This window comes from Lytechinus pictus, unplaced genomic scaffold, assembly GCF_037042905.1.
Source record: "Lytechinus pictus isolate F3 Inbred unplaced genomic scaffold, Lp3.0 scaffold_20, whole genome shotgun sequence".
NCBI lineage: Eukaryota > Metazoa > Echinodermata > Echinoidea > Temnopleuroida > Toxopneustidae > Lytechinus > Lytechinus pictus.
In genome coordinates, this window is record NW_026974141.1 from 10,947,955 (window position 1) to 10,975,542 (window position 27,588).

Here is a 27,588-nt window from a genome sequence, read left to right on the forward strand (position 1 = left end):
TTCCTTCGTCTTCAGTTCTTTCTTTCTTTCTCTCTCTCTCTCTCTCTCTGTCTCTGTCAGACATGTACTGTATCTTTCTTTCTTATTTTCACCACACAATTCTGTTAAAAGGATGGTCCAGGCTAGAGATATTTATATCTCAATACATAGAGTAAAATTCACAAAGCAAAATGCTGAAAATTTGATCAGCCACAATGACTGATTTTTTTTTTTCTTTTTCTCTTTTTTATACGAAATGACTCTTCTCAATTGCTCATCATATTCTCTTTCTATCTCTCTCTCACTGCAAAATTAAATCCATCAATTCCAACTTCTTCATATTTCATGGCGATTAAAAATATTTTTCTCAAAGATTGTGTCAGATGATTCATCAATGAACATTTAAAAAATCATGTTCAATTTTCTGAATAAATCACACTTTATTCAATTCATAATACAAGAAGTCCGGGAGAGTTCCTCACTCACATACGGCATCAATCACTTTTATCAAAACGGTAGAAATCCATTAAACAGTATTATTCTTTGTAGTTTGATGAAACATTTTGTAAATTTATATGTAGGCCATTAAATATTTTTTTAGTTTGTCTGCTTCTAAAATTGAACCAAAATCAACTTGACAATCAGGAAGAACTTCCCTTGATGGGTGGGTAGGCCTATATACAGTGTAGGTTTTTGGATAGCAGTAATTCTGATTTTTATATACCCATGATCTAAAAGAGTTTTAAAGGCAAAGAAAGCATCAATTACAATTTAGACTTTTTCTTTTTTTTCTGGCTTAAGACAATTGGACATCATACAGTGTAAGCCTTCCTTGCCCCCCCCCCCCCTAAAAAGGGGGGGAAAGCAATTTTGAATTGAATATACTGTATTGTGAATTTCTGATTTCTTATAGGTCTATAGCTACATGTAATGCATACTGTACATTGTTGTATCACACTTGGATACAGCCCAGGTGCTTTACTCTGAATGGGGGTTCCCCCACTCCTGACTGAGGAGATTGAGTCACCAATGCTTTTGTTGTGGGTGGATGGGATATAACAAGCACACAAAGAAACCTACATGACAAGAATGCTTGCAATTTTTCATGAATGGCAAATGTCATTTGGTCTAGACTGAAGGCTTAGGGCTCTTCATGCTCTTGGGAAGTTAACTGCTCAAGATGTCCACCCCAACCAAAAGTTGATTTTGATTTGATTTAGTTGTCCAATAAATGCTGGGAGCTGGGCTGGGTTGGAACTCTGAGACCAGCAAGTTGGGGGGGGGGGGATTTCCCAGTCCGGGTTGAGAGCGAAAACAGCAAAGACCGGAAGCTGTCACTTTCACATCCCGGGATGTCAGCAAACTACATGTATTTTGACTTAAATTTCAGTCTGATTTAATTCCCAAATATTGATCTTAACTTGATTTTCAACCCCATTGAGTATCAGGAACCACTATATTTTGGCCTTGATCTCATTTCATCGTTATAATTCTTAGTCCGCCATATAATCTTTTTGTGATGAAATATCTCAGAAAAATTACCAAATAAAAAGCGAGATAATGTGACCATTTACCTCCATGCATGAACTTAGTATATATTTTCCCAAATGATCATTTGAAGTTAATTGATCCTTAACATGAAATTCAGCCACACCAAGCATCGGAAACGGCATTATTTCGGCGTTGATCTTGATGTCCTCGTTTGAATTCTCAGTCAGATTTCGCCAAACGTTTGTTGTCTTTGTGTTTGCCGTATTTAATCGCTAATTTTCAGCACATATCAAAAAGAATATACGGCGGACTGAGACCCTAAATCTGAGAATTCAAACGATGAAATCGAGATCGAGGCCAAAATAAAGAGGTTCCTGATGCTCGATGGGGTTGAAAATCAGGTTACACTGTAAGATCAATATTTGGGAATTAATTCAGACAGAAATTTAGGTTAAAATACATTGTAGTTTGCTGACATCCCGGGATGTGAAAGTGCACAAGGGCCTAGATCTAGCGCTAGTGTGCACCGAACTTCTCGGCGCTGCAGTGCTCCGAGTTCCGGGCCGATCCCGGACTCGGAAAGTTTTTTTCAAAATTTTCCAGTCAAGGTTCAAGCTGGGTTTTCCTACAAGGCCGCAACGTTACTACTCCAGAGGTGGATCCAGGATTTTCCAAAAGGGGGGGCACATTTTTTCAGAGGAAAAATTTGACGAGCAAAAAAAAAAAAGTCTTCAATTTCCAAAGATGGGGCACACCTCTGTTTTAATGGCATTTTTACATTACAAATTTTTATTTTGCTTATCAAAAGGGGGAGCATGGGCCTGCTGTGCCCCCCCCCCCCCCCTGGATCCGCCATTGGTCTAATCATAGACATGTAAAGCACTTATGAATAACTCCCGCGAGCTTAAGAGTGCAATTACTGAATTATTTCCTTAGCCTGAGTTTGGCAGAAAATTTACACGTAGCCTGATCAAGTACGGGCCCGGGTTAAGAAACCACTGTGAGAAAAAGGGTGAGGCTATTTTCAGGAGTACTATACATCATATCATTTTCAATTCCCAGTACATTTTCAAAATTATCAAAATCCGACTTACCCAGATCTCTTTCTTTGGAAGCTTGTGTTCTGGTTTGAGCTCACTCGCAAGAACAGTTGCCATTTCTTGTGCTGATGATTGTTTCTTGTGTGTTATGGCGATGAACGCCCTCCTGCTACCCCGACCAAGTCGCTCTGAAGAGCTCTGCGAGCTTGACGAATGGTGTCGTCCTCTGCTTCTCTTTCGCTTTCGCGACTTGGGCATCTATGTAGGAAGGTATGCAATAAAAAATGTATCAATGTGTACAATATCTTATTTAAAAAATACCAGGATTTGGGATTATTGTAACATAGGATTTCAAAGGGGAAGTTCACAATGACAATAAGTTAAAAATATAAGAAAATGATATTTGTAAAGATTTGATTTAAAATTAAAAGTAAATATATTGTGACATCACAAACGGTCCTGATATGTCATGTGATCCAAAAGTGCTATTTTCTCAAAAATTTGAAAGTGATTTTATTTGTGCGATGATCATTTTATTTGTGCGATAACCCTAAGGTTCCCTCTTTAAAAGAATACTCATATTCTACTAAAAAATTGGAACTTATGAAATTAATATTATGCCTACAGCCAGGCCTCCATGGTAAAATGGGGAAGCTAACTAAAATATGATAACACAAATTCAAAACTTTAACAAATCCATATATCTTTTCATTCTTTGATAACTTGCTCTTTGATGGATTTTCATTAGACCTTCACCAATATTTTCTCTAATTTCATGAATTTTCCTGCAACTATCAAAACTAACTTATCTGATCATCAGGGTGAGCTTTCCCTTTAAGGGCCGACATTTGAGACTTGAAGTAGATGTCTCTGAAACAAGAAATTTTTGTTTAAAATTTTGGTATCCAATTTTAGGGACAGACTCCACTTGGGGGAAACCCATATTCTTTGTTTATAAATGTTTTTAAAGCAGTAGGCCTATACTGTAACTTGGTGCCTAATTAAAAAAAAATATAACAGGCAGATGCAAATTTCTCCAGAAAAAATTAATATTTTGCCATGTTCCTCTTTTATTTCAACCATTGACCTTCTTCCATTCTCAGTACAGACTACCTTGTGGCATACTGTTGGATTCTCGGTAGATCTAGACCTACAATGTACACAAGTTGAACAACCCAACGTTCCTCTTTGATGAATTGGTTTAGTTTTAACATAAGACTCTAAAGTCAGGTCAGGGTAACTTTACAATCCAATGTCATAATCGATTACATGTATGAGCGCATGGATACTAAACTGTAACGTTAGTGTAGACAGTGTTAGAACGAGGCATCACACACACGAGCAATCCAATGCATTGGATTCTAATTGTAAGCCATCTGGGGTCCGTTTCTTATAGCTGTTCGTAAGTTAAGAGCGACTTTAAGAACGACTGGTGATCCTTTTGTGTGGTAAATGATATATTCATTGGCGATGGTTAAGCGCCTAAGAAAGGATCACCAGTCGTTCTTAAAGTCGCTCTTAACTTACGAACAACTTTATGAAACGGCCCCCAGGTCAGGATTCTCAAACACACAGGACCAATATTTGCATCCTTTCCTTTCCAACTGCATTTACAACTGCACTTGAATGACCTCATTCACTGCCTTAAATACAGCAGTGAGGCAGGCATAAGTAGATCTAGATCTTAGCCTACAGTATGATCTAACATTAGATCTAAAAAAGCTAGGGCATTAGATCTACGTTAGATTAGATTCTGTACACAACTTGATATAACATTAGGGGGGGCTTTTTTTTATTTAAAAATTAAAATTTTGTTGTGAAAAATCATCTTAGTTGCCGATTTGAAATCTACATACTATTAGTGATCTCAATTTTAAAGCAGCAATAACTTTCTTATTGCTTGTCCGATTTCTTTCAAACTTTCACCATTCTGTTTAATTTATTTAGTCTCCTTCCCAACACAACATTTTATGGTCAAGACTGGATTCCCCTTTAAATCTAGACTCGAGAGATCTAGAGTCTAGATTAGATCTACTGGCCAAGCAGTTGATGCATTGCCATTGCCATTGTCCCCCAGCCAGGAGGCTCCTAGTGAGTAAAAATCATTTACTAACGTATGCTTACTCTCTACGAAGCCAGGGATTCCATCCCATTCATCTGCGTGTACCGCCAAAAAACCTGAAACTTTCGCCCCCGAGAAGGAGTAGAAATCTCGGGGGCCGGGGGCGAAAGTCCAGTTTCAGGTTTTTTGGCAGTACACGCAGATGAATGCAATGGAATCCCTGGCTCCGTTGAGAGTAAGCATAGATCTACGTTAGTAAATGACTTTTACTCTCTAAGAAGTAAGAGCCTCCTGGCTACACCCCCCCCCCCCCCCAAAAAAAAAAAAAAAAAAAAATTGCCCATGGCCATGGGCATGGCCATGCTTACCCACACACGTCACGATTTAAGATTAAGGAATGATTATTTACCACCATATGTTCCACAGCCATGGGCACGACCATCCTTCCCATTACCAAATAAGCAAAAATCCACTGATAAAGTCAGACATTTGAATAAATCACTTTTTTCCGAAATAAAGAATTAGCGGCGACCAACTCCACACGGCCCTACGCCGTCAATCCCCCCGGAAGTTCGGCGATAGGGACCTCTCACACGCCCGTTCCAGCTGCTGCTCGAGAAATGTTAATGATCACTCACTACAACCTACTCACGTCACTCGCTAATATGAGACAAATTTGGTGGGGTAGTATTTGATATTACCTTATCTTGTGTAGAGTTTGAACAACAGCATCGTTCGTAAACAGGCATGCATGCACTTGTCTCTGACTTATCCTCCTTTTCCGATGCACTTTTCCCCCTTGTCGAGTCAGAGCTGGACATGTTCAAACACGCTTTCCCCAACAAGGTTGACCGGCCATTTACACAACACGCGCAAGCTATGCATGGTGCTATGCTGCACATGTAGACTACTGTTATATCGCGACTAAATTTTTCAGAGACTATGAACAAAACTGAAAACATATTTATGGTATCATATCTTACTGAGAGGCCTTAAGTAGGAAAATTTTCATTTTTTTAAATATATTTCAAATTTTATTACACTAATATAAATAAACGATCCTGTTTCAAAAGCATTATCAAGAAGGGTATGGACGATAAGTCGATGAATTCTAAAAATGAGTCTGTGAATGTAGACTCGGTTTACAGGGGGAAGATTAGTAGTCTAAAACGCAGTCCTAGATACACGTAAATTATCACATACTAGCTTGTACAAACTTGAAACTCGATATTGCTCAAGATTTTGAGTGACTATTTTCCAACTAGACATTTGACATATAACAGACTGAAATTCCTCTCTGACTTGTCCCCAAAGAAAATCAAGAATGAGAAAAGAAAGCCGTTTTAATCAACACACCCCACCCTCCGGGGCTCAGCTCCCCACCCCTTATTCCATTAGTTGGGTTCAGCTTCATCAGGAAATAATTCCAAATTCACATTTTTACAGCAGAGTAGGATATTTGAGTTCGTCCCTTATCTCGCGTGTCGTACGTGCATTGCCCATGAATGAAAAACTCGTCGCCCTTAACAGTTGAAGTAAAGGAAATATAGAAAGAAGATACAGATCGAGGTGTTTTTTTTTTCAAATTGATATGAATGTGCTCTTGTACTAACTTGCCTTGGTAGGGCCTACCATTAGGCTACAGGGGCGGATCCAGCCTTCGCCAATAGGGTACGTGGCCCGAAAAACAAATTTAAGCCACATTTTCCCCGATCGGCCGCTCGAAGTTGATTTTTTTTTGTTTCTTTGAAGGGGTAGTCCTAATAGTCAGTTAGTCACTATTCTTTATTCTTATAAATCAACAAAATATAATACTAATCTCATAAACCTTATTTAAATAGTGCCAGCGAGAAGCGCGAGCTTCTTTTTTAATCAATTTGTCCTAAAATTTAAACATTCCGAGCAATGTTTGTGATCCTAAACAATATGTGTATCCAACTAAATAATTACTGCGAGCGCGAAGAGCGAGCAGAAATTTTTATACACGTTTTGATCTGATCAAAAAAGGATCTAGTAACGGCTGCTTGTTAGCCATGAAGACGTTACATATTTCAACTACCAAATAAGTATGCGAGCGCGAAGCGCGAGCTGAAAATTTTGACATTTCTACCTGAAGAATGGAAATTCTAAGCACTTTTTGTAACCGTGAAAAGGATAAGTATATCACTAAATAATTGATGCGAGCGCGAAGCGCGAGCGGGAAAAAAATCGAGATTTACACCTAAAAATGGGACACTCTATTCATGTTTTCTAAATTATGAAAAGGATTAGTATTTGGAAATCTTTCAACATTGATAATGCGAGCGAAATTTTTTTATTTTTAATATACGTTTTGATCTGATCAAAAAATGATCTGTTAACGGCTGCTTGTTAGCCATGAAGACTTTACATATTTCAACTATCTAATAATGCGAGCGCGAACTGAAAATTTTGACCTTTTTTACCTGAAGAATGGAAATTCTAAGCACGTTTTGTAATCGTGAAAAGGGTAAGTATATAACTAAACAATTGATGCGAGCGCGAAGCGCGAGCAGAAAATTTTAAAATTTACACCTAAAAATGTGTAATGCGAGCGCAAAGCGCGAGCAAAAAATATTTGATAGTTTGTGATCTGAAACTGGATAATGATTTGAATAGAGAACAAGCTGCGTAGCTATCTGATTTCGACCTAGAATTTTTTTATCATGAAAATCAATCAAGCGAGCGCGAAGCGCGGCTTAAAATATTTGATATTCCGATCTGAAAAAGAGTCGATTTAAGCTCTGTATTTCAAGTACTTTGTAGGAAAATTGTGAGGTGGATATGGATTACAAATTTACAGTTAAAAAAAAGAGAAGATAATGTTGCATTATTATTACTTTGAGTTTTGACATAGGACCGGGACATTCTATAAGGACATTATGTCATCATATGAAAATGATGACTATCGATCTTCCTATTTCTCTTCCTAAACGCGAGATTAAACTTGTCGATATCCCCTTCAGAAAAATGGACAATTTGATTGTTAAATTAATATCTTCTTTATTAATCCAATAAGCCTAATGAGAGCGCGAAATCTGTTAATATTATGGCCTGAAAACTGGACATCTAAAGCATTTTTGTAATTATTAACAATCAATGCGAGCGCAAATCGCGAGCCGAAATTTTTGATGAACCGACATGAAATGGGGATCTTAAGTGGTTTGTTTTAGAATTAATATTGAGATATACATAACTCACCAATCAAAATGCGAGCGTGCATCTCTAGCTGATACGCTTTGACAATCTGACCTAAATAGGGATATTTTGAGAACTTTATGAAATACAAGAAAATAATAGGTAACTGATAAATCAAATTTTGCGAGCGCACAGCGCGAGCAGAAAATGTTAATTTTCAGACCTTAAAACATAAATTTTTACAGAGCACTTAAAAAAAAATCAATTTGTAAATCAAACAAAATAATGAAAGTTCGATTTCCGAGCTGAAATATGTATTGTATATTGACTTAGAAATTTGATATTTGAAGTTCCATATTGAGCAAGATATGTAGATCAACTAAAAGGCAATGCGAGCGCAAAGCGCGAACGAAAATTTTATATAGTGACATGAAAGATTTTTCCCCTCATCTCCTCTCTTTTCCCTCCTTTTCCTTTTTTTTTTCTTCCCCCCCTTTTTTTTTTTTTTTGCTCCGCCAATAGAGGGGGGGGGCCCGGCCCGGGCCCCTCGAGCCCCCTGGATCCGCCTATGCATTATATTCAATATAAGTTGTTTTCTCTGTTGTGTTTTAAAATCTGTTTTGTAGGCTACAATATGTCTTTCACAATAAATTGGCCTATTTCAGTATGTGTCATTTCTACTTTGGGTAAAATAGGAATAGGGCCTACAGCTATAGTTGTTATGTCCAATATTTAGCCCCGGCTGACCATAAATTTAGGCATATTCTAGCCCCAGAAAAAAAATAACTGGGCAGTATATAAGGCACAGCATCCTATTTATAGCTCATTTCATAATAGATTCAGTGGTTTCAACTCGTGAACCGATCCCCCCCCCCCCCCTAATAGAGCTAATACGGTGAGGGGTGTCATATTATTAGCTATAGCAATAGGGCTAGTAAAATAAATTATTCAAGTTATGACACCGCCCCCCCCCCCTCCAATGAAGAAGGACTAAGGGGGGGGGGGGTGGTCATGAGGATTAATAAAATCGTAGGCCCTATCAAATCATCTGCGGAACTTTGTATTATAAAGGCGTCCGAATGTAGGCGAGCGCTCGGGGCCGAGTACTTCTCGTATTAATTGCATGCATGCCTTGGTTTTGGCCCAATTCGTAGAATCTCCTAAAAAGGGATTCAATTTGTTTCGGGGGGGGGGGTATGATGAGCTGTTGTCACTCGATCGAGTGGATCCCAGTCTCTCTATTTATCAACCTTCCATTCAGGGGCGTATCCAGGATTTTCCAGAGGGAGGGGATAGATTTTCCCATAAACATTTGGAAGAAAAAAAAGAAAGAAAAAACTTACCTGAAATTTAACGTCATTTTTGCCGCGGAAAAAAGTCTTCACTTTCAAGGGGGGGGGGGGACAGTTTGTTAACAACGGCATATTTACATTAAACATTTCGAATATGGCTCTCAAAGGGGGCACGAGCCGCATGTACGCCCCCCCCCTTGGATCCACCACTGCTTAAAATATTTCTCATTCCATTGATCTGATCCATTTTTTTGTCATTTTAAAATCTATTATTTTCTTATTTGTTCCTATTTTTTAAATTTCTTATCTTCATACTTTCTTTCTCTTCAGTGTTCTGATCATTCCCTCTTTTCTCTTGATCTTTCTTAGCTTTACTCTTTAATTTATTTATTCGTTTATGTATTTATTCATAATCAGACTTTTCATTCAGTATTTAATATATTATTTCTCTCCCTCTCTCTTTGCAATACAGATAGCGCTACTTTTATCAAATTTTCTTCACCTCTATACACTTCTTTATTCGGGTTCCGTTCGGGTTCCAATCGGTTCCAATTATAAAAAAAAACTCACGATCATCTGACCTTGAGTATTTTTTATACGGAGAATCATGTTTGTACACGCAGAAAGCTTGACAGCTCATCGTTCTTTGGGCATATAGGCCTACGTCATAGAACTTTTAATGTTGTTTGTGTTGTTTTTGTGGATCCCTTCACTTGTGAATTGACATGAGGGCGCTGTTCATTCTATTAGCACAGTGCCATTTAGGGCACGCGAGTAATTCAGACACCCATTCTCTATTATACTGTCCTAATACACCGAGACATTTATTTATATGAAAGGATCCTCTCTATGACTGGCGTACAGATCCCCCTCCCAGTTTTGTTTTCACGACCAAGAAAAAAAAGAGAAAAGTAAAGAAAAGAAAAGGGATAAGGGAGAATTATCGAGAAAAGGAAAGGGATAAGGGAAAACTGTTTTCTGAATATTATGTCAAAATCTATCACAAACTTTGATTTTTGTAATAAAAACGTTATTAAATGAAAATAATATAATAAACATGTTTTTGAATAAAAAATTTCTTTTCGCTCGGTCGCAACTTTTTAAGATAATTTATGCGATATGCCAGATCGAGCCCCCTTAAAAATGCCACTGCTCTCTATGATGTGAGGTAAAAAGAATAGGTTACACTTCGTAATTCCGAAGGTTCTTTATTCCGAAGGTTCGTAATTCCGAAACATGTAAATTGCATATACTTCGATGTTCGTTAATCCGAAAACGTAAAAGGGTTCGTTAATCCGAACATTTGTGGCGTTATTCCGAAGGTTCGTTATTCCGAAGGTTCGATAATCCGAAAACAAAATAAGGTTCGTTGTTCCGAAGGTTCGTTAATCCGAAAACGAAATAAGGTTCCTTGTTCCGAAGGTTCGTAAGTCCGAAAACGAAATAAGGTTCGTTAATCATTTAGTTTTCGGACTAACGAACCTTCGGAATTACGAACCTCATTTCGTTTTCGGACTAACGATCCTTCGGAATTACGAACCTTCGGAAATACGAACCTTCGGAAATACGAACCTTCGGAATATCCGAACCTTCGGAATAACGAAGCTTTGGAATTACGAATGTACGCGAAAAGGGTTGATGTGAGAATGAAATGCACATTCATTCATGTAGTTTCCAATTTCTAAACAAGTACAAAGGTATACACAAGTGCACCGTAGCTTTTTGTGGCGAATCGTGATGCCTCAAGTATAATGGCAAAACTGAAAAGTGATTTGTGTTGAAAAAATAGATATTTGGGAATGTTTCAAATTTTATTTGATGTGGATATTAAACATCAATAAAATACACCTAAAAGCCTTATTGTGTCCTGAAATTTGGCGAAATGTCGCATGATAATATTTTCAAAATGTAAAAAAAAACCCTCAGAATTTGACAATTTGTTAATCGACGTTTAACAAATTTTCCATACACTTTCATAAGGGCCTACACAAAAGAAAGATCAGTTTGAGGGAATATGCGTAACAATTATTGCGGCCACTTGAGTAATTTCAAATATTATTTCAATTTGATATTGCAACATTTATTTCTGCTATCCCCCTAAAAAAAATCAGCGATGTGTCTGTTCATAATATCCGACCAGAGCAGCGAAAAGTAACTATATAATAATGAATACCTTGCAACAAAGCATGAAGTCGTGCAGTACAGTGCGTGTCAAAAAAGGTAACACTTAAAAAAAAATCCTATAAAGGAAGTATATATATATATTATCCTGGAGCTTTTATTACATTTATAGGTCTCATTGAGCGAATGGCGATATGACTTACGACAAATATTTCCGCTTGAGTGAGCGCCATTTACGTCGTGATAAGTTCGTGAAAAACTATTTGCCAAAAAAATAAATGGAAATAGTTGTATGGATAAAAGTAGACGTGAATCATGTATTCATCATTGTGATGATATCTGCTAAAAGCAGCAACGAAACAGCAGCCTTATATCCAGTGGCATACCTAGGATTTTCCACAAGGGGGGGGGGGGGCAAAACCGTCCGGCGAAAAATTTGAGAAGCAAAAAAAAAGTTCTTCAATCACATATAAAGGGGAAAAAAGGTCTTCAAGCTCGTCAGGGGAGGCAAAAAAGGTCTTCAAGCTCGTCAGGGGGGACAAAAAAAGGTTTCGTCGGGGGGGGGGGGGCAGGTATACGTTTTTTGCACATAGGTTGTGACTCGTCAGGGGGGCAGACTGCCCCCTGCCCCCCCCCCCCTCCCGCCCCCCGTAGGTACGCTAGTGCTTATATCGATGGTCCAGGCTGGATATATATATATTGCAGTAAGTAGAGTAAAATTCACAAAGCGAAATGCTGAAAAAAATCGGATAGAAATAACAACCAAGTTATTTAATTTTAAAGATTTGCATTATTCCAGTGAAACGGTTCTAGGCATGTCTTCATGAATATTCATTAGGTGGGCTGATGATGTCATATCCCCACTTCTTCTTTTGTATTTTATTATATGCAATTTGGTTTATTCACAAAATTTCTACCAGGAACTAAAACAATTGGATTGACAACTAATTGAGTGAGTTATTTATTGCCGCAACTTATTTCATCATAATGGAGACACATCAGTTATACACATGTATAGAAAATGAAACAATTATGATTTCATGTAATAACATAAGAAAAGGGAAAGTGGAGATTATAACATCATTAGCGCACCTAATGAATATTAATGACGATGTGCGTAAATACTGTTTTCACGAAATATTGATAAACTTTAAAATTCAATAACCTCGTTATTTGATAACGGTTTTAATGAAATTTTTAGCATTTCGCTCTGTCAATTTTACTCTATTTATTTAGCTATTTATATTTTCAGCCCGGACCATCCCTTTAATAACGCTACTTCAAGTACTGGGGGGCGTTTCATCAATATTTTCGTCCGACAAGACAAGTTGTCAGATCTGACAACTTTCCTGGATTCTGATTGGTTGAGAAGCACTGTTACTATAGTAACTGTCGAATAAAACGTCCGACAAGTCCTTTCATGAAACGCTCCCCTGAACTTCTCAAATCTGGCCAGCATAATGCAATATTCTGAGCTGTATAGTCTTGTAATATTAGCCTTCTTGAATGATAACGCACTAATTCACCACTCAACACACAATATAATTTATACCCCATTATGTTACAAAGTAGCAAAACAATTACCTTCCTCTCGAAACATCTTAGCTTAAATGTATAGGCCTAAACCCCTTTACATGACAAAATATGATAAAGAAAAATGCTGGAGATCTCTGAAATGAACTTTTGTCTTCATCGATTTGTTTAATTTTATGTCCTCATCGCCAGCTGGTAAAATTACCCTAAAACTTTGTTTACCTAGGCTTGAAAATAAATGTTACTTTGGGTAGCAGTTGTTCCAAAAAATTACAATTTATCTGTTTATTTTCATAGACTATAAAATATGGGAAATGTACAGAAAGGTCAAATGTATTATACATTTGAAACAAACAGATATTATACACAAAACAATACATTTTACACCTTTACCCACATGATAGTATCAAAATGGAACATCGAAAGAGAGAACTGTAAAGAAATAATAAGATACTGCCTGCAACCAAAAATATAGCAAATTGATTTTATCACCTGTAGGACAGATAAAACTTGTAAATTGGGAACTATGTATGCATACTATTACCATTTTGTATATAAGAATAAACATAATTATACCATCTTTTATCATGAATATGCAAACTTTAGTATATAAACAGAGCAGTCAATAAATCATGTAAAATACAAAAATATTACAAAGAGAACTTCCACGGATGAAAACTTCACTATTCCTGCAATTAAAAATCAATTTGATTTCATACGATTTTTTAGTCATTTCCACATCCATTTTCATTGAGAAAGGTATGTACCAGTATATAGGACCTTTAACAAAAATAGTAAGCGAATAGTTTACATCATAAAAATGAGAATGCATATTTATTCTCATTCAAATATGAATTATGTTTTGCATTTGTTACCTCTTTCATATTAATTGTTGAAACATTCATACGATCGCGAACTAAACAATAATTATACAAATCATCAGTATAAATGTCGGAGACCCCCATCTTTACCAGTTTAGGAGCTTGAATTTGATGGAGGCCTCGACAGGAAAGTGACGACAAAACTCTACTACAGTGCACTAAAATACACTTATCTTTTGTTGAATAATAGTCGGGGGGCAAAAGAAAATAATGTCTGCATGCTTATATACATGTATGTTATAATTATAACATTGATAAACTGTATGAGCAAATGTAGAAGACTCGGCATACTTTTGTTCCTTCAATATTAACCAATGTAGTTATTTGATACAGATTTTATATACGAAATATAGAGTACACCCCCATCAACATGATGGCACCAAAATCATAGCATCGAAAGAGGATACTGTCAGGTATAATGTATTGTATTGTATTTATTTAATCACGGTAAAACTTACATTCAGTCATAACAGACTGCTTTTCAGCAAGTCCGTGAACATTTAAAAAACATGTAAAAGTGAGACAATACGAAAATATTTAAAAATATTACAGTAACACATAAAATAAAACAAAACATAATTAAAATGAAAAACAATAAGTAAAACTACATAAAACCGCAGTGCGAAGAGAAATCATAGAAATTCTCTAGACCCCCCCCCCCCCCCGGCAGATGAGTTAGAAGTCGATGGAATTAACTGATTTCATAAATAAAGAGAACTGATCCAATTGACAGGTATGTAACACTACAACAAATCATTATACAATAGTTTTATAACATTTTCGTCAGAATAAAAAAAAAAAAATCATCATCTAAATATGCTTATACACTGGCGTAAACCCTGGGTGATAGGGGTTACACCCCCTCAACTTTCGTAGGGGGTTGCCCGTACAATCACCCCTACGTATTTTTCAAGACACTAAAACGATAATTGTTTTAATCGACCAATGATTGATATTCGTGTTTATGCATGGATTTATTTTTAAAGGGGAATCCAGCCTTGGCCATACAATTTTGTGTTGTGAAGGAGAAAAATAAATTAAACAGAATGGTGAAAGTTTGAAAGAAATCGGACAAGCAATAAGAAAGTTATAGCTGCTTTAAAATTGAGATCACTAATACTATGTAGATTTCAAATTGGCAACTGGGTAAGTAAATTATGACAAGGGGCAAGGACAACTTCCCCATAGGCCATGTACTTTATTATCAGGGATTTGTGGTTTTCTCCTAAGTACCCATTCCCCTGGGGCAGTAATATAAATATAACCCAGGTAGTATATTGTTTTATGTCCTCATGAAAGAAAATTATAATTTGAAATAAAACTTTTGGGAAAAATGACATTTTAGCCATAATATGTATTGGAGTACATAGAAGAGTAGTCCTTGCCTTACATCACTATGACATCCCATATGCGACCAATTTGAAGTGTCCATGGGTATAGTGATTACCAATATTTACAACTTTTGAAAATTCATAACTTTCTTGTTGTTTGTCCAATATTGTTCAAACTTTCACCTATCAACTTGTCTAATTTTTCTTTTCCTTCTAAAAACACGTTTTCATTTGGGTTGGATTCCCCTTTAAATCCCGCCAAAATGCTCTAAATCGCAATGCTTCTCGCGTGGTTGCTCCGCTTGAACATACTTTAGATCTATTGCAACGATTATATCCGCTGTATTACAAGAGTATGATTCATTTATGAATGGTATGACTCCAATTAGTTTTGAATATGGTTATTACTCTACTCATATACCAACACGAGGGGCATATTCTGTCATATTCTTTGTGCAAAAGGGGGAAATAATATGGCATGAATGACTTAATGATGACATTGAACACATATACCGTTAATAAGATAAACCTATAGTCCAGGATTACTATTATGTATGTACTGTATTGATTGATTGATTTTATTTGGCAAGTCACCACAACATATACAGAAGCGTTAAAAAACAGGTTTGCACAGGATGACCCACGAAAGCTTATTTCCAGTGTGGTTCCTCGACATGTATAGAATTACGATAATAAAAGGTAAAATTATACTATTTACACAAAGAAACAAAAAATCTGAATTAACTCTTAGCAATGAATAGGATATAGAGATGATATATACAAGAAGAATATAAAGAAGTAAAGAAGATATATATATATTCTTGTATCCATTTTAAATCGCAGTATGATTGACATAACAATCTAGTGAATATTTCAAATGTGAATAAAATTTTGTTCAGAATTCAAATGTTGCATCATCTTTGTATATAATTTGAAATATTGTTAAAATATTTTCCTCTATATTTGCAAGTTTCAGTTATTTATCATTTTATTAACAAGTGAACCGTACTTCCCCTGTAATATATGCACATTGTTTTCTAACGCCTTAGTGAAGCAACCTTTCCAACGCTCGCTCACGACGCTCTCTCGCCGCAAGCTTTCAGTCTCGGCCTTTCCACAACCTATGAAAGACATTTTGGACATTTTCACACTCTCAACACAATACCTGATGATTGTCGACATGATACATTCAGTAGACACACATCATTTAATCGCAGTGTTAAAAAGATTGTTAACATTCAATATAAAATCATATTCCATAATATATGTCCATGCAAGTTAGCATGCATTTCATTTCATTTCGTTTATTTCCATTTTAAATCATTACATTTTGTTTTGTACATTTTGACATACAAATAACAAAACACATTTCCAGTATCCATGTACAAAAGTTATATTCAAAATTGAAGAATATGACAAGAAAAAAATATGAACAAAAAACAATACAAAATCCATTAGCAAAATCGCTGATCAAAATTATTTCAGACACGGATCCCTATAATGTACATTTGATTTATATTGACTGATTGATCGATTGATTGATACATTTTACTTCTCATATACACAGTACAAAACAAGTACATTCCATCAATAAACAAAATAATAATTCAATTAATTACATAGTAAACAAGTATATGAATGTAAATATGAGTACAAATTGCCTTAGCCGGATAGGGACAAGTCTGCTGTTCAAACCCTTCACTCGAGTTAAGGGTCTGAATGTGCAGCCTATTCATGCCTTGTGTACTGAAGGCCCCTGAATTGAAACAGTAAGTTTTGCATGTGCTATCTTTTGCGTGGAGACACACTTGCTGATCGAAGTTTCAATCAGGGGCTGTGCCTGCAGACTAGATAGGGACAACGAAATGAGATAAATGTACGCAGCATAATCATCGTCATAACATTATATATCCATAGGACATTATCAATACCGGATGACATGTAAAAAAATAAAGCTGATGGAAGATTAATTGAAATTAAAGTTTTTATTTACATACTTATTTACAACTGGACAAAATTAAAATAAAAACTCATATTAAATCATTTCAAATGGTAAAACTAAGATCACTGACAGAAAAGTATACAAACATACATTAATTACATTTGGTAAATAATATCTACACATTTCAAAGTACAACATTTACATAGAGACATGTGAAAGTGGGGATATACTGACGATGGCATCATAGTGGAGGCGCGATAGCTCAGTCGGTAGATCAGAGCGGGGGTTTCGGATTCCAGTGACCCGGGTTCGATTCCCAAGTGGTGCGCTAGTGCCCTTTGGTATGGCATTTATCCTCAATACCAGGTCCCTCGGAGAGGACCTTAAGCTGTCGGTCCCCTGGTTGCTTGCTCACAGGCATTCGTGCTTTCTTAGCAGTCAGGTAAAAAACCTCGATATAACATAACATAAACATGATAAAGAAAGAGTGCCGAACATCCCAAACCATACAACATCTCCATAGCCCTATAAAGGCCACCGCACAACTGACGACTGCTCCACAAACCGATTTTGGAATAAATTGTCCTTTGCTCATTTTCTGAAATTGTGAATGAAAAGTATATTTTTATTTGAGGTTCAAATTAACTGAAAGAATACTAATATAACAAATTTGAATGATTGGAAGCGTTTAGTCTGGAGTAAAGGCTAAATGAGTTATAATTCGTAGCCAATCGTACGATTGCTATGACGTCATTACGACTAGATATTAAATTCGCTTTTGTTCTAATAAGGATAATAGCATAGTCACATATTTGTACATAACTATTAATATGATCATTTAGAACATCACACATTCAGACATTCCATGTTTCAATATTAGCATCATATTGTACTGTTTTATTTTAAAATCGGGTCGCAGACCAATCATAAGGTAGGGATATACTGATTCAGAAGAGAGAGTGCCGAACATCCCGAACCATACATCATCTCCATATTGTGCTAAGCTTTAGGATTGGAGCAGCAAAGAGTCCAAGATCAACTTGTCTACCAGGATGTCGAACATGAATGAAGAATATGCAGGCGATTTTATTCCGCTCCATTGTAGTACTCAATATATAATTCATGCGAAGTCCTTCCTGGTTGTTGGAAGATCATCGACAGTTTAGTTACTAATCTTCTTACTTCTTGTCTCCCATTCTTGTTTGAGTTGTTCAAACTTCTTCTTAGAGGCACCGCCCACTAATAGTTCAAAAAGAAGTATTAAAAAAAGAGGGAAAAAACCAACAAATAGTTTAAAGGCTTTCTCAAAGGTTTATGATATAAGTGCGTTCGATGATAAACAGTTTTATTCTATAAAAAAAATATATATCGAAATGAAAAATGGGAACTTCTCGGTTTTCAATCAGAGGGTCGTGGATTCGAATCGCAGGCATGACATGTTTTCCTTCAGAAAGAAATTTATCCACACTGTGCCATTCAGGTGAGGTGAATGGGTAGTAGGATCAGGGACGTTCTCCCTCCCACGTCCCTGGTAGGATCAAATCCTTAAACTATTAAATGCAGCAAGCCCTTGTGATTCGTGGTTGCTCGAGCCGGAGTATCTATAGTTGCGCTGTGTATCATGTATACCCTATTGCAAGAGCGCTATCTAAATTCAGCAAGTGCTATCATCATCGTTATCATTATCCTCACCATCATCATCATCGTTACTTATTTCATTTATTACAGGGAGTAGAATATGCTTACTTTCTCGAAGGATCACGTCTGTTACATATTCTAGACCAGCGTTCTGCAAGGCCAGATGAAGTTCCTCTACCTGCTCACTTGGTCGGACCCTCCGTCTCCACTCACGTAGCATCTCAATCAAGCCTGATCTTGAGATTTTATCAAAGGAAACGTCAGCTGGATCATTATATTTCCTCATACTTTGGTGCGAGAAGCCAAGTTGGTAGCCAAGAGATGTCAAGTCTTTCGGTTTATGGATCACATCGGCAAGTACCTCAAGCAAATTATTAGATGCAAAATGTTGATGCCTGCAATGTTAAATAATTACAAGTAGAAGCAGAAAAATGTAAAGCCATATCATCCTTACACTTGTATTGATAAGATTCTTACAGACATGCTCAAGTTTTCGTATTTGATAGTGCCAAATAAAAAAAAAAGTCAAGCTCTATAGAATACAGACCGATAGGCGTACAAGATAATAATAATAATTATTATATATACATATATATATATATTTGGGCAGCCCACCACATGCGCGCGCACTCGCAAAACATCTCTCTCACACACACCCACCCACATAACACACACCTACCAAAATGGAATAATCCGGCGTTGTAAATGACTTGAAAATTGTTTTACCCAGAACCGCCTCGGCATGCCAACATATAAGATTAATGCAATGTACAATCTTTCAGGAATTCACGGGCCCGTATTCTGAAGTCGGGTTTAACTTAAACTCAAGTTTAAAGTTGTGGTTTAAGTATGGGAAGCAAATTGATACATAAATCACTAACGATAGAGATATCATATTTCAGCTCATTTGGCTCTCAAATCGTTCATAATTGTCTAAGAAGTATAGATTATTGTCTTCACCATAGATGAATCAGGAAAGAGCACAGTAAACATAAGAAAAGTACAACTTAAAAAAAATTGATACATTTGGCTTCCCATACTTAAACTTCAACTTTAAACCTGAGTTTAAGTTAAACCGGACTTCAGAATACGGGCCACGGAATCATATTTTCCACATCCCATTTTGTGTTTTTTTTCTATGCCAAAACGGAAGGACTAAAATTAATTTTAATGTAATGTGACATGTTTACATTACAAAATTAACCATTGGGAATAAATTGTTGCAGATTAAAAAAAAAACCTATAGAACTTATCAAAATACGCAAGAGATGACATTACATGTGCAAATGCCACCTAATGCATGTCATGTATTTAAAACGTTATATTGATATATTAGGGGGGAACTCATGGCCCTGGGAAGCGGAAGTGCTGAAGCACCAAAAAAATTTCCAAGGGGGTGCTGCGTGTATTCTTTTTCCATAGGCATTCTGGAAGGTGTGTAAAATTGGGGAAAAGTATGGAAAATTACCAACATTTTGTGTTAAAAACCTTTCTTTTTGCTTGGGACAAAATGACCTTCATCTTGTAATGAAACCTTTTTTTTTTGCTTGTCAAATTTCCTGGGACCAAAATGTCTTTCAATTCGGAGGGAAACTTTTTTATTTGGCTTGTCAAATTTACTTCAGCACCCCCACTTAAAAAAAAATCGTTCCCAGGGCCCTGGAAAAACTTACGTATCCGTGATGTTGTCGACAGCATAATCTGGTTCATCTGAATACAGAAATACAATATAATTCGGTTATTTTACACCATGTGCTATTGGCAGTTTATAATAAATTACTTCATGTCATGAAAGTAAGAATCTTCCTTTAGAGATTAATGATATTCCCATAGGATAAAAGAAAAAAATTGAAAAGGAAAGAAACCACTACAGTAAACGAAAGTGACAAATATATATATCGAACCGCCATTGAAGACTTTTGAGGAATACTGTATAAGGACACCCACAACCTAACTATCTACTTTGAAATAATTATTTACCTTCTATAGAGATGGAAACTTGTTTTTCTGCTGTTCGTTTGAGATCTTCTTGGATGGTAATGTTCAAGTCCTTGTTGCCTTTCTCTTCAGCAGAGAACTGCAGCTTGAAGATCAGAGGATCGCATTCTCCACTCAGTATACCTTTAATCTGCATCTGCAAAAATACCATGATATGGTACGTCAATGATCATGATAGAATAATATTAATAATAATGTTTTACTTACCCAGGGTAGCCATTACAGCGGGCCCTCCACAAAGTTATACTCTTAACCTTCTCCAATCTAGATTGTTGAACGCCCAGCAAGAAAGAAGGCAGACGGTCCCTTTTTGTAAGTCTTTGGTATGACTCGGCCGAGGATCGAGCACACAACTTCCGGTTCATGAGGCGGGCGCTTTACCAGTCAGCCCTTTGTTGTTAACGTTGTTGTCGTGTAAACATGGTAAACGACTGTGCACTATGTTATTTAGAATATTGAATCCCATTAAGTTTGGGCCATTGTTTGAATTAATAAAAAAAATACTTTGAGTGTGCATGGTGAATCCGAAGTTGGTTCCATTTCTTTCAACATCTTCTGCATTCACGTGACCAACGGAAATCGTAATGTGGTGCATATCCGGTAATCTAAGCATCTAAGGTTAGAGTTGGGGGCAATATGCATTCTTATACACCACATTTGCCTACAAAATGGCCCCTCTTAGGTACCCCCACATTTCCTGTTAACCCCCCCCCCCCTTCCATAAAAATGAAACATTACCATTCTTTTCTGTACTTTTCCTCCATCCTGGAGTATAATCTTCAGGTGCTTTGACGTTGGCTGTATTGAGAACTGGAATTCCTTCTGGACTTGACAGTAGGGAACAGATGAATTCCTTTCATTTCGGCTTATATGCTGTAAAAAAAAATCATATACGAAATAATTTTCGATTAAAAAGCACAGTAAAAATATCACGGCATGACTTGATTCTTCGGTCAAGTAATACAATTTCTACCAACTAAATATAAGTAAATAGAATCTGGCCCAATTTCGGTATTCTCATCATATCATCTCGTCAAATTCACTAAAATGACAAAAGTTGTATATTTGCCTGTCCATCACATCGCACATTCGAAAATGCAACGGTAATATTATTTCACAGTGACATAGGAGATCCAACCCTCATAATTCACCTGTTAAATAGCATTGTACCATGATATCACACAGATATGTATAAGGTAGGCATATGACCATGTCAATAATATTTATTAAACACACACGCGGTGTAAAAATCATGTATTAAAGAAAAAAAGTAAGGTCAAAGTAATCTTTGTATCATATCGGACATAAAACCTTCATATATATCCTATAGGGATGAACTATGTAGACGCGTAAACGTGGTTCCTCTTCTGGAGTCAAGATGATTGGCTGGAAGACGACACATCTTAACTGAACTCCTGGACTATCGCTAGAAGACAGAGCCAAGACTTGAAGATGACGTGTATGAAACACGATCTCAGATTTTGCGGTATGTGATGTACCCCTAGTAAGGCTCCTCCGACCGAAAGTCCCTGTGGTAATTTGAAAATTACAATAATTGGAGAATGAATACAAATCAACCTTATGATCACCTTCGGAGAAAGCGCATGTCAATCTAACACCAAAAAGGCAATCTGGCAAATAACACTAATAATAATAATAATAATGCTCAATTCTTGTATAGCGCATCACACATAGCATAGCATGTCCCTATGCGCTTAAAGAAGGAATAGTGTAAGGTAAGAATAAAGTAATCAAGATATTGATATTGGACCATTAGTTCAAAGTTGGTATTTTATGCATTGAATAGATATGTTTTAAGGGACTCTCTGAACCTGCATAAATCACTCTGATATCTCATTGAATTAGGTAAAGCATTCCAGAGGACAGCAGAGACATGAGTAAAAGCACACTCACCATATGACTTTGTAGAGACAGAGGGAACAATGAATAATGCTTTTGAGCTTGATCTAAGATTTCGGGATGGCTGGTAATAGGATACTAAATCGAGTAAATAGGATGGGGCAATTTTATAAAAACAGTTGTGTGCAAAAACTAAAAGCTTGAATACACTAAGCCTGTGGATCATTAATATTGAGCACCCGGTCAAAAAAGCGTATTAAAACCTCTTCCCAAGTTCGAAAGGGCTGATACATTCAGTATAGTCTGATTAGCTTCATAATATCCAGTCACTATCATTTGCAAGATAAAAAAGTACATTGAGGGACTTGCAGAATTTTTCGCCAAGAAAGGGCGTGCAAGATATTCTGATATCCAAATTTTCGCAAAGGATTGACGGTTGGAAAAAGGTTCAGCGGCCTCTTCACTTCTGTAAGATTGACCAATTCGATGATATAGTATAAATAACATTACTGACCCCTAACAAAAATTTTAGACAGGCATTAGTGGTATTATCTTTATCATTTTTTTGAACTTTATTCTTTGTTAAGAATAGGGACCAAAAGAAAATGGAATAAGTATAGAAAATCTAGCATTAACATAATCATTGTTTTACTACTTGATTTGATATTCAAGTTTTAAAAAAGTTTGATATATTGTTTAAAAAATAAAATGTCGTTTTTAAAAGACATATTATACATATTATACAATTAATCATTGCTTAGAATCTTAAAAGTTAAAACTTATATCATAAATGACTTATTTGTTTGTTCATTTTATTTTCAATTTGTAAAAAAGGGCTTTCCAAAAACAAAGTATACTTTTCGGTATTATAATTATGAAGTGATGAACAAACCTAATAAGGGTGATATATTACCAACTGTAGAATTCCAATAAATTCCAGCACCGTATAATTAAGAATAGGGGGTGTCCATTATTGTTATTAAATCAGCAATAAATCATACACAGTTTTTACCTTTAAGACAATATACCTGAATAGTAATGTTACTTCTTACTTGGTTTTGTTTTGGTGTGGAGAATGGTAGAACAGTCATCACTTCTCCCCCGGAGACTGATACAGTGTGGTAGTACGACTTTGCAAGGTTTGAGTAGTTCTTGTGTGAGGGAAGTCTCTATGACTGGGGTAACCAGGACCTCACCGTCTCTGAGGGGAATCCTAGGAGCATCATGAGTTGATACCTGAAGGGTCACAACCGATCTCATTCCTTTTGGTATAGCTCCTTCGGGAATAGATAGAGTGACACCAAGTTGATCGAGGGCCAGGGTTCCTCCTCTGTGGTCAACGTTGCAGTGCGAGATGAAGTTTGGGTAGCTTGGTTGCGATCCGAGTGCTGAAGACATGGATGAGGATAAGATATACTCAAATAAAATCACGCCTTCAAAGGTCAAGCTTTGCGAACCGACCTCGGGAGGATAGGCCACGAATCATAGGTAGGCCTATTCCTGAAGAGACGTAATTCATTCACGTGTATACATGTATGTGTGTGAGGGTGTGCGCGTGTGTGTTTGTGTGTATTTGGATGTGTATACCCATCCATATAGGTGAGGGTGTGTGTGTGTGTGTGTGTGCGTGTGTGTGAGTGTGTGTAGTTTTGGGTGGGTGTGAGGGTTTGTTGGTGTGGGTTTGGTGTGTATGTTAGCATGCAAGTTTTCAATGGCCTAGTTCTGGGGACATTTTTTTTTTTACATTTTACCTATCAACCGTGGACGTCCACGTTCCAGACAACCATGCCAGTCGATTCCTCATCTCATTTAAACCGTTCCATCCAGTATTTGGACAAAAAAAAAGAATTTCCGTTCGGTCAAATCTACTTGGTTAGCGAACCACGCTCACGTATGTCTAAAACTGAGCCTGGTTTGTGGAATACATTTGAATTAGGAGTGTATGAGACCACTACTGAGTCCCCACTATGTCGATTAATTATAAGTCAGCCCCCAATCGTCAAATTACAAGACTGTGTGTGGGGGTGTTTTTATGTGTGTATGTTAAAAAAATACATTTAAATGCTTTGTAAATTTCAGCTTTCTAGTTGGCAGGATTTAAAGTTGTCACACGTAAAATTACCTTTTCAAATGAAAATAACTAACAGAAAGAGGCTTAAAAACTATCCTGACATCTGAGAAAAGAGGTGATTCAAATATCACAGTTTCATAAGATTGAAAAGCTACAAACACGATACTCCATTGTAATAAGGTTGATGTTAATCAACTCTTACCAATGCTTCAAAGTTTATGATTAGGTAAATAATTACAAACGTGTGGTTAGGATTGCAGCCCCCCCCCCCCCCGTCGCTTTGAGGTAAAAATTTGAACGGCATTTACCTTCTGCTATCATTTTGGCTGCGTCATTGAAACGAAACGCCTGAGCAATTGCCAGAAGTCTATCTCTGGTTCCACATTTCTGCAACCATTGGTTCAGCATCTTCATAACCACACGACCGATGACGTAAGACGGTAGAGAAGTTACAGATGCGTTCATGATCTGCAGAACTCTCGAAGAATTCACCGTTACTCGATGACACAAGGTCAGTAGGTCTGCGGTGGACCGAATAGCGCCCAGGACATCTTCACGACCTGAGGGCATTGATTGTTTTGGAATGGTTACAATTTGTTTCACTTTCAAGAAGTAGTTTCTAGATCTACATGTAAAATACACTTGAGGGGGGGGGGTATGAGTCACGAACAAGATATATCACAGAGGGAAAGAAAGGAACACAAACGTGACAAAATGAGAGATTCTTTTAGGTGTTTCAAGAGTATTAAATAATACACTTCAAACTATATGCTAAATTAATCATGTAAATTGAACTTTTCAGGAAAGGATTAGCAAATAGCTGTGATTGGTGAAATAATATGGTTGACGCAATAAACGTAAGGGGCTTAGTTTTAGAGACGGCGCCCCTTTTGGATTGTCTTCCAGGGAGTGACGCAACTGAGCAAAAACGGATAACACGCGTTTTTGTAAGAAATGTGAGAACAAAAATGTATAAGAGCCATATCGACAAGTATGAACAAATTTTGCTGGTAGGAGAAAAAAGATATGTTAAAAGAACACCTACAATATAATTTTCGCAAAAATATTGTGGGGTCACAGCAGCTCCGTTTGCAGGTTATATGAAAATGAATGTCAGATACTTACCTTCTTTGATTTTTGTAATGTTGTATTCGAGAAGCAGCTTTGAACTCTGATCTTTCCTTTCGTCCTCTTTCAAACCATGCCACCAAATGTCTAGAATCTGCCGTGCGATGCTATGAAGCACTGACAGTCTTTGTAGATCTATGATCTCAAGAATGACGTCATCACCCAGACAAAGTGATTTCCCAAGTAGACATACTTGTGAGAGACTTTTTACCGGACGGGCAACGCTGCAAAGCTCTTCTGTGTTTGACATTCCGCCATGTAAGTCGGGATCTTCGTGAGAATTCTCATATTTCACCGGAGTTCCACCCCCGGATCCACCGCGAGCATCTTCGAAATAAAAAAAGGATTTGTTGCGGAATAACAGATCATCATTCATTCAATCAAAGACTAAATGAAATACCACCGTTCACAGTGTCTGTTCAAGATACGTCATTCGGATTGGCGTATAGGTTACCAAGCTGTAAGAAAGTATTGTGGGAACCTTTAACGTAGGTTGTTCTGGTGAAGACTTCTTATTGCCACGGGTCGAATTTGCAGATAATAAAATAGTAACATTGCCAATCCACTAGGATTCAAATGATAGAATGGTATATCTATATCATTCATAAGCCCATCCCTTTTCCAAGGAATGAGAAAATAGGGGGATCAGGCACAAAGCCGAAATTTCATCAAAATGGGGCGTGGAACAAGAATATGCCTATTGGCCATTTATGCATATACGCACACTCACATACACCTACATAGACATCTGTTGTGATGTAACCATGGACCTACATGGACCTACTAGTCCATAATGTAACTCACCCACTTCAGTGTATGAGTCCATATCCTCTGATTCGTAGGTAGGTCCACATGGTATAGTGTCCTCTGCAGGAACTTGGTCCAGACGAGCGGAATCTCCTTTATCCATGAAATCTGAAAAAAGAAGACGTCGTCATAAATGTTACGCGCTAAGAATCCGCGATCCACTGGGTCTATGCGTGTATTCTTTGAAATCGCGTAAAGGGTTACTCGACATTTAATTAATTCAAATTTTGGAATCTCCATTCTCTCTAATTATCCAACTGGTTTAGAAATAAACATCCCTGAACACAAAACTAAATGGGACACTAATTGATTTGTAGTGGAGTATAAAACAAGTATCCAATTGTTTTCTATGGCTTAGAAATCGACCTCTGTTCATGAAACAACCGTGACAGAAAATGTAGTTTGCCGTTTTTCATAACATGAGGCGAAACATACCTTCGCAGCTTTCTGTTTTTCCTACTGCTTGTATTGATTCCCAAACAAGTTTCAGAGTCTGCATGCCTTTCTCTGCCGATATTTGGGATGACTTCCACTTATAAAGCATTTGGAGGTTAGCATCTTTCTGGTTGCAGAATGTCCGGTGCTTTATGTGTTGAAGATCCATCTTTGTTAGACCAAGCAATTGTCCTACCTCGTAGAATTGATTTGCTTTGATCGTCTTCGAGAGGGTAAGCAAAGTACTGTCTTGGATTTCACTACTTTTATTTAAAAAATCATAAATAAAAAAAAAAACATGGTAGACTCTGTTAAACAAAACTGAACAGTATATAAGGATTTCAATCTCGTAATTGACCATTCGACATGTAGAGCACGTCGGATTTGTTTGTTGGGTTATGTACAGAATGAACTATCTGTCGGCTTTTTGCCGAAATGGTTCTTATCTCCTTACAAAATTAATTCGATATAGGGAGTGTAAATCGTGAAATTAATTTTTATAGGATTACAAGTCATGGGTCTTGTTTGACCTTGCTTTAAATGGTTAAGATCATACCTGACTAATCTTCATTTATTATTCTACATGCAAAATGTATTTCAGATCATATGCCTGTAAAATACGGAGCTCCACAGGAAAGCATGTTTGCCCAAACCCCCTTCATGTGTTATATCAATGACATGAATGATATGTGCATTTGTGTAAATGATAGAAAATTGTGTCTCTATACTGATGAAAGTCTGCTACTTATTTCTGATGTTCCTGGACTAATCCTCGCCTAATAAAGTGATTAATACACAGGAATTTGTGAATCATTAAGGTCGT

General features: G+C 36.8%; 2 protein-coding genes across 4 annotated transcripts in view; both read right to left on the reverse strand.

Annotated features, from left to right (window-relative positions):
- LOC129282858 (uncharacterized) overlaps positions 1 to 5,501 on the reverse strand; it is a 42,684-nt gene extending 37,183 nt beyond the window's left edge. Inside the window, exons 1-2 of one of the 3 annotated variants that reach the window (XM_064114887.1) lie at positions 5,274 to 5,501; positions 2,565 to 2,768 (exon numbers count right to left, since the gene is read on the reverse strand). In XM_064114887.1, the coding sequence (XP_063970957.1) occupies positions 2,565 to 2,768; positions 5,274 to 5,474 (405 nt within the window). In that variant the 5' untranslated portion in view covers positions 5,475 to 5,501. Of the gene's footprint in view, positions 1 to 2,564; positions 2,769 to 4,981; positions 5,236 to 5,273 lie in introns of those variants that run through there. The other 2 variants (XM_064114888.1, XM_064114889.1) reach the window with 2 other exon arrangements.
- Positions 5,502 to 17,864: 12,363 nt separating this feature from the next.
- On the reverse strand, positions 17,865 to 26,981 carry LOC135157893 (uncharacterized). Its single transcript, XM_064115038.1, has 11 exons — positions 26,766 to 26,981; positions 26,328 to 26,438; positions 25,521 to 25,850; positions 24,704 to 24,955; positions 23,377 to 23,712; positions 21,776 to 21,993; positions 21,203 to 21,337; positions 20,447 to 20,600; positions 20,140 to 20,176; positions 18,575 to 18,861; positions 17,865 to 18,067 (listed from the first exon to the last, which is right to left on the reverse strand). Exons 1-11 carry the CDS (start codon positions 26,932 to 26,934, stop codon positions 17,991 to 17,993), a joined length of 2,106 nt encoding a protein of 701 aa, XP_063971108.1. The 5' UTR covers positions 26,935 to 26,981; the 3' UTR covers positions 17,865 to 17,990.
- Between the last annotated feature and the right edge of the window lie 607 nt (positions 26,982 to 27,588).

Coding starts and splice junctions, on each gene's coding strand:
- LOC135157893 (XM_064115038.1), bottom strand. CDS start 26,934: ATGGATCTTCAACACATAAAGCACCGGACATTCTGCAACCAGAAAGAT. Junction 25,851..26,327: donor GGACTCATACACTGAAGTGG/GTGAGTTACATT, acceptor TTTATTTCGAAG/ATGCTCGCGGTGGATCCGGG. Junction 21,338..21,775: donor CCTATAGGATATATATGAAG/GTTTTATGTCCG, acceptor TTTTTTTTACAG/CATATAAGCCGAAATGAAAG.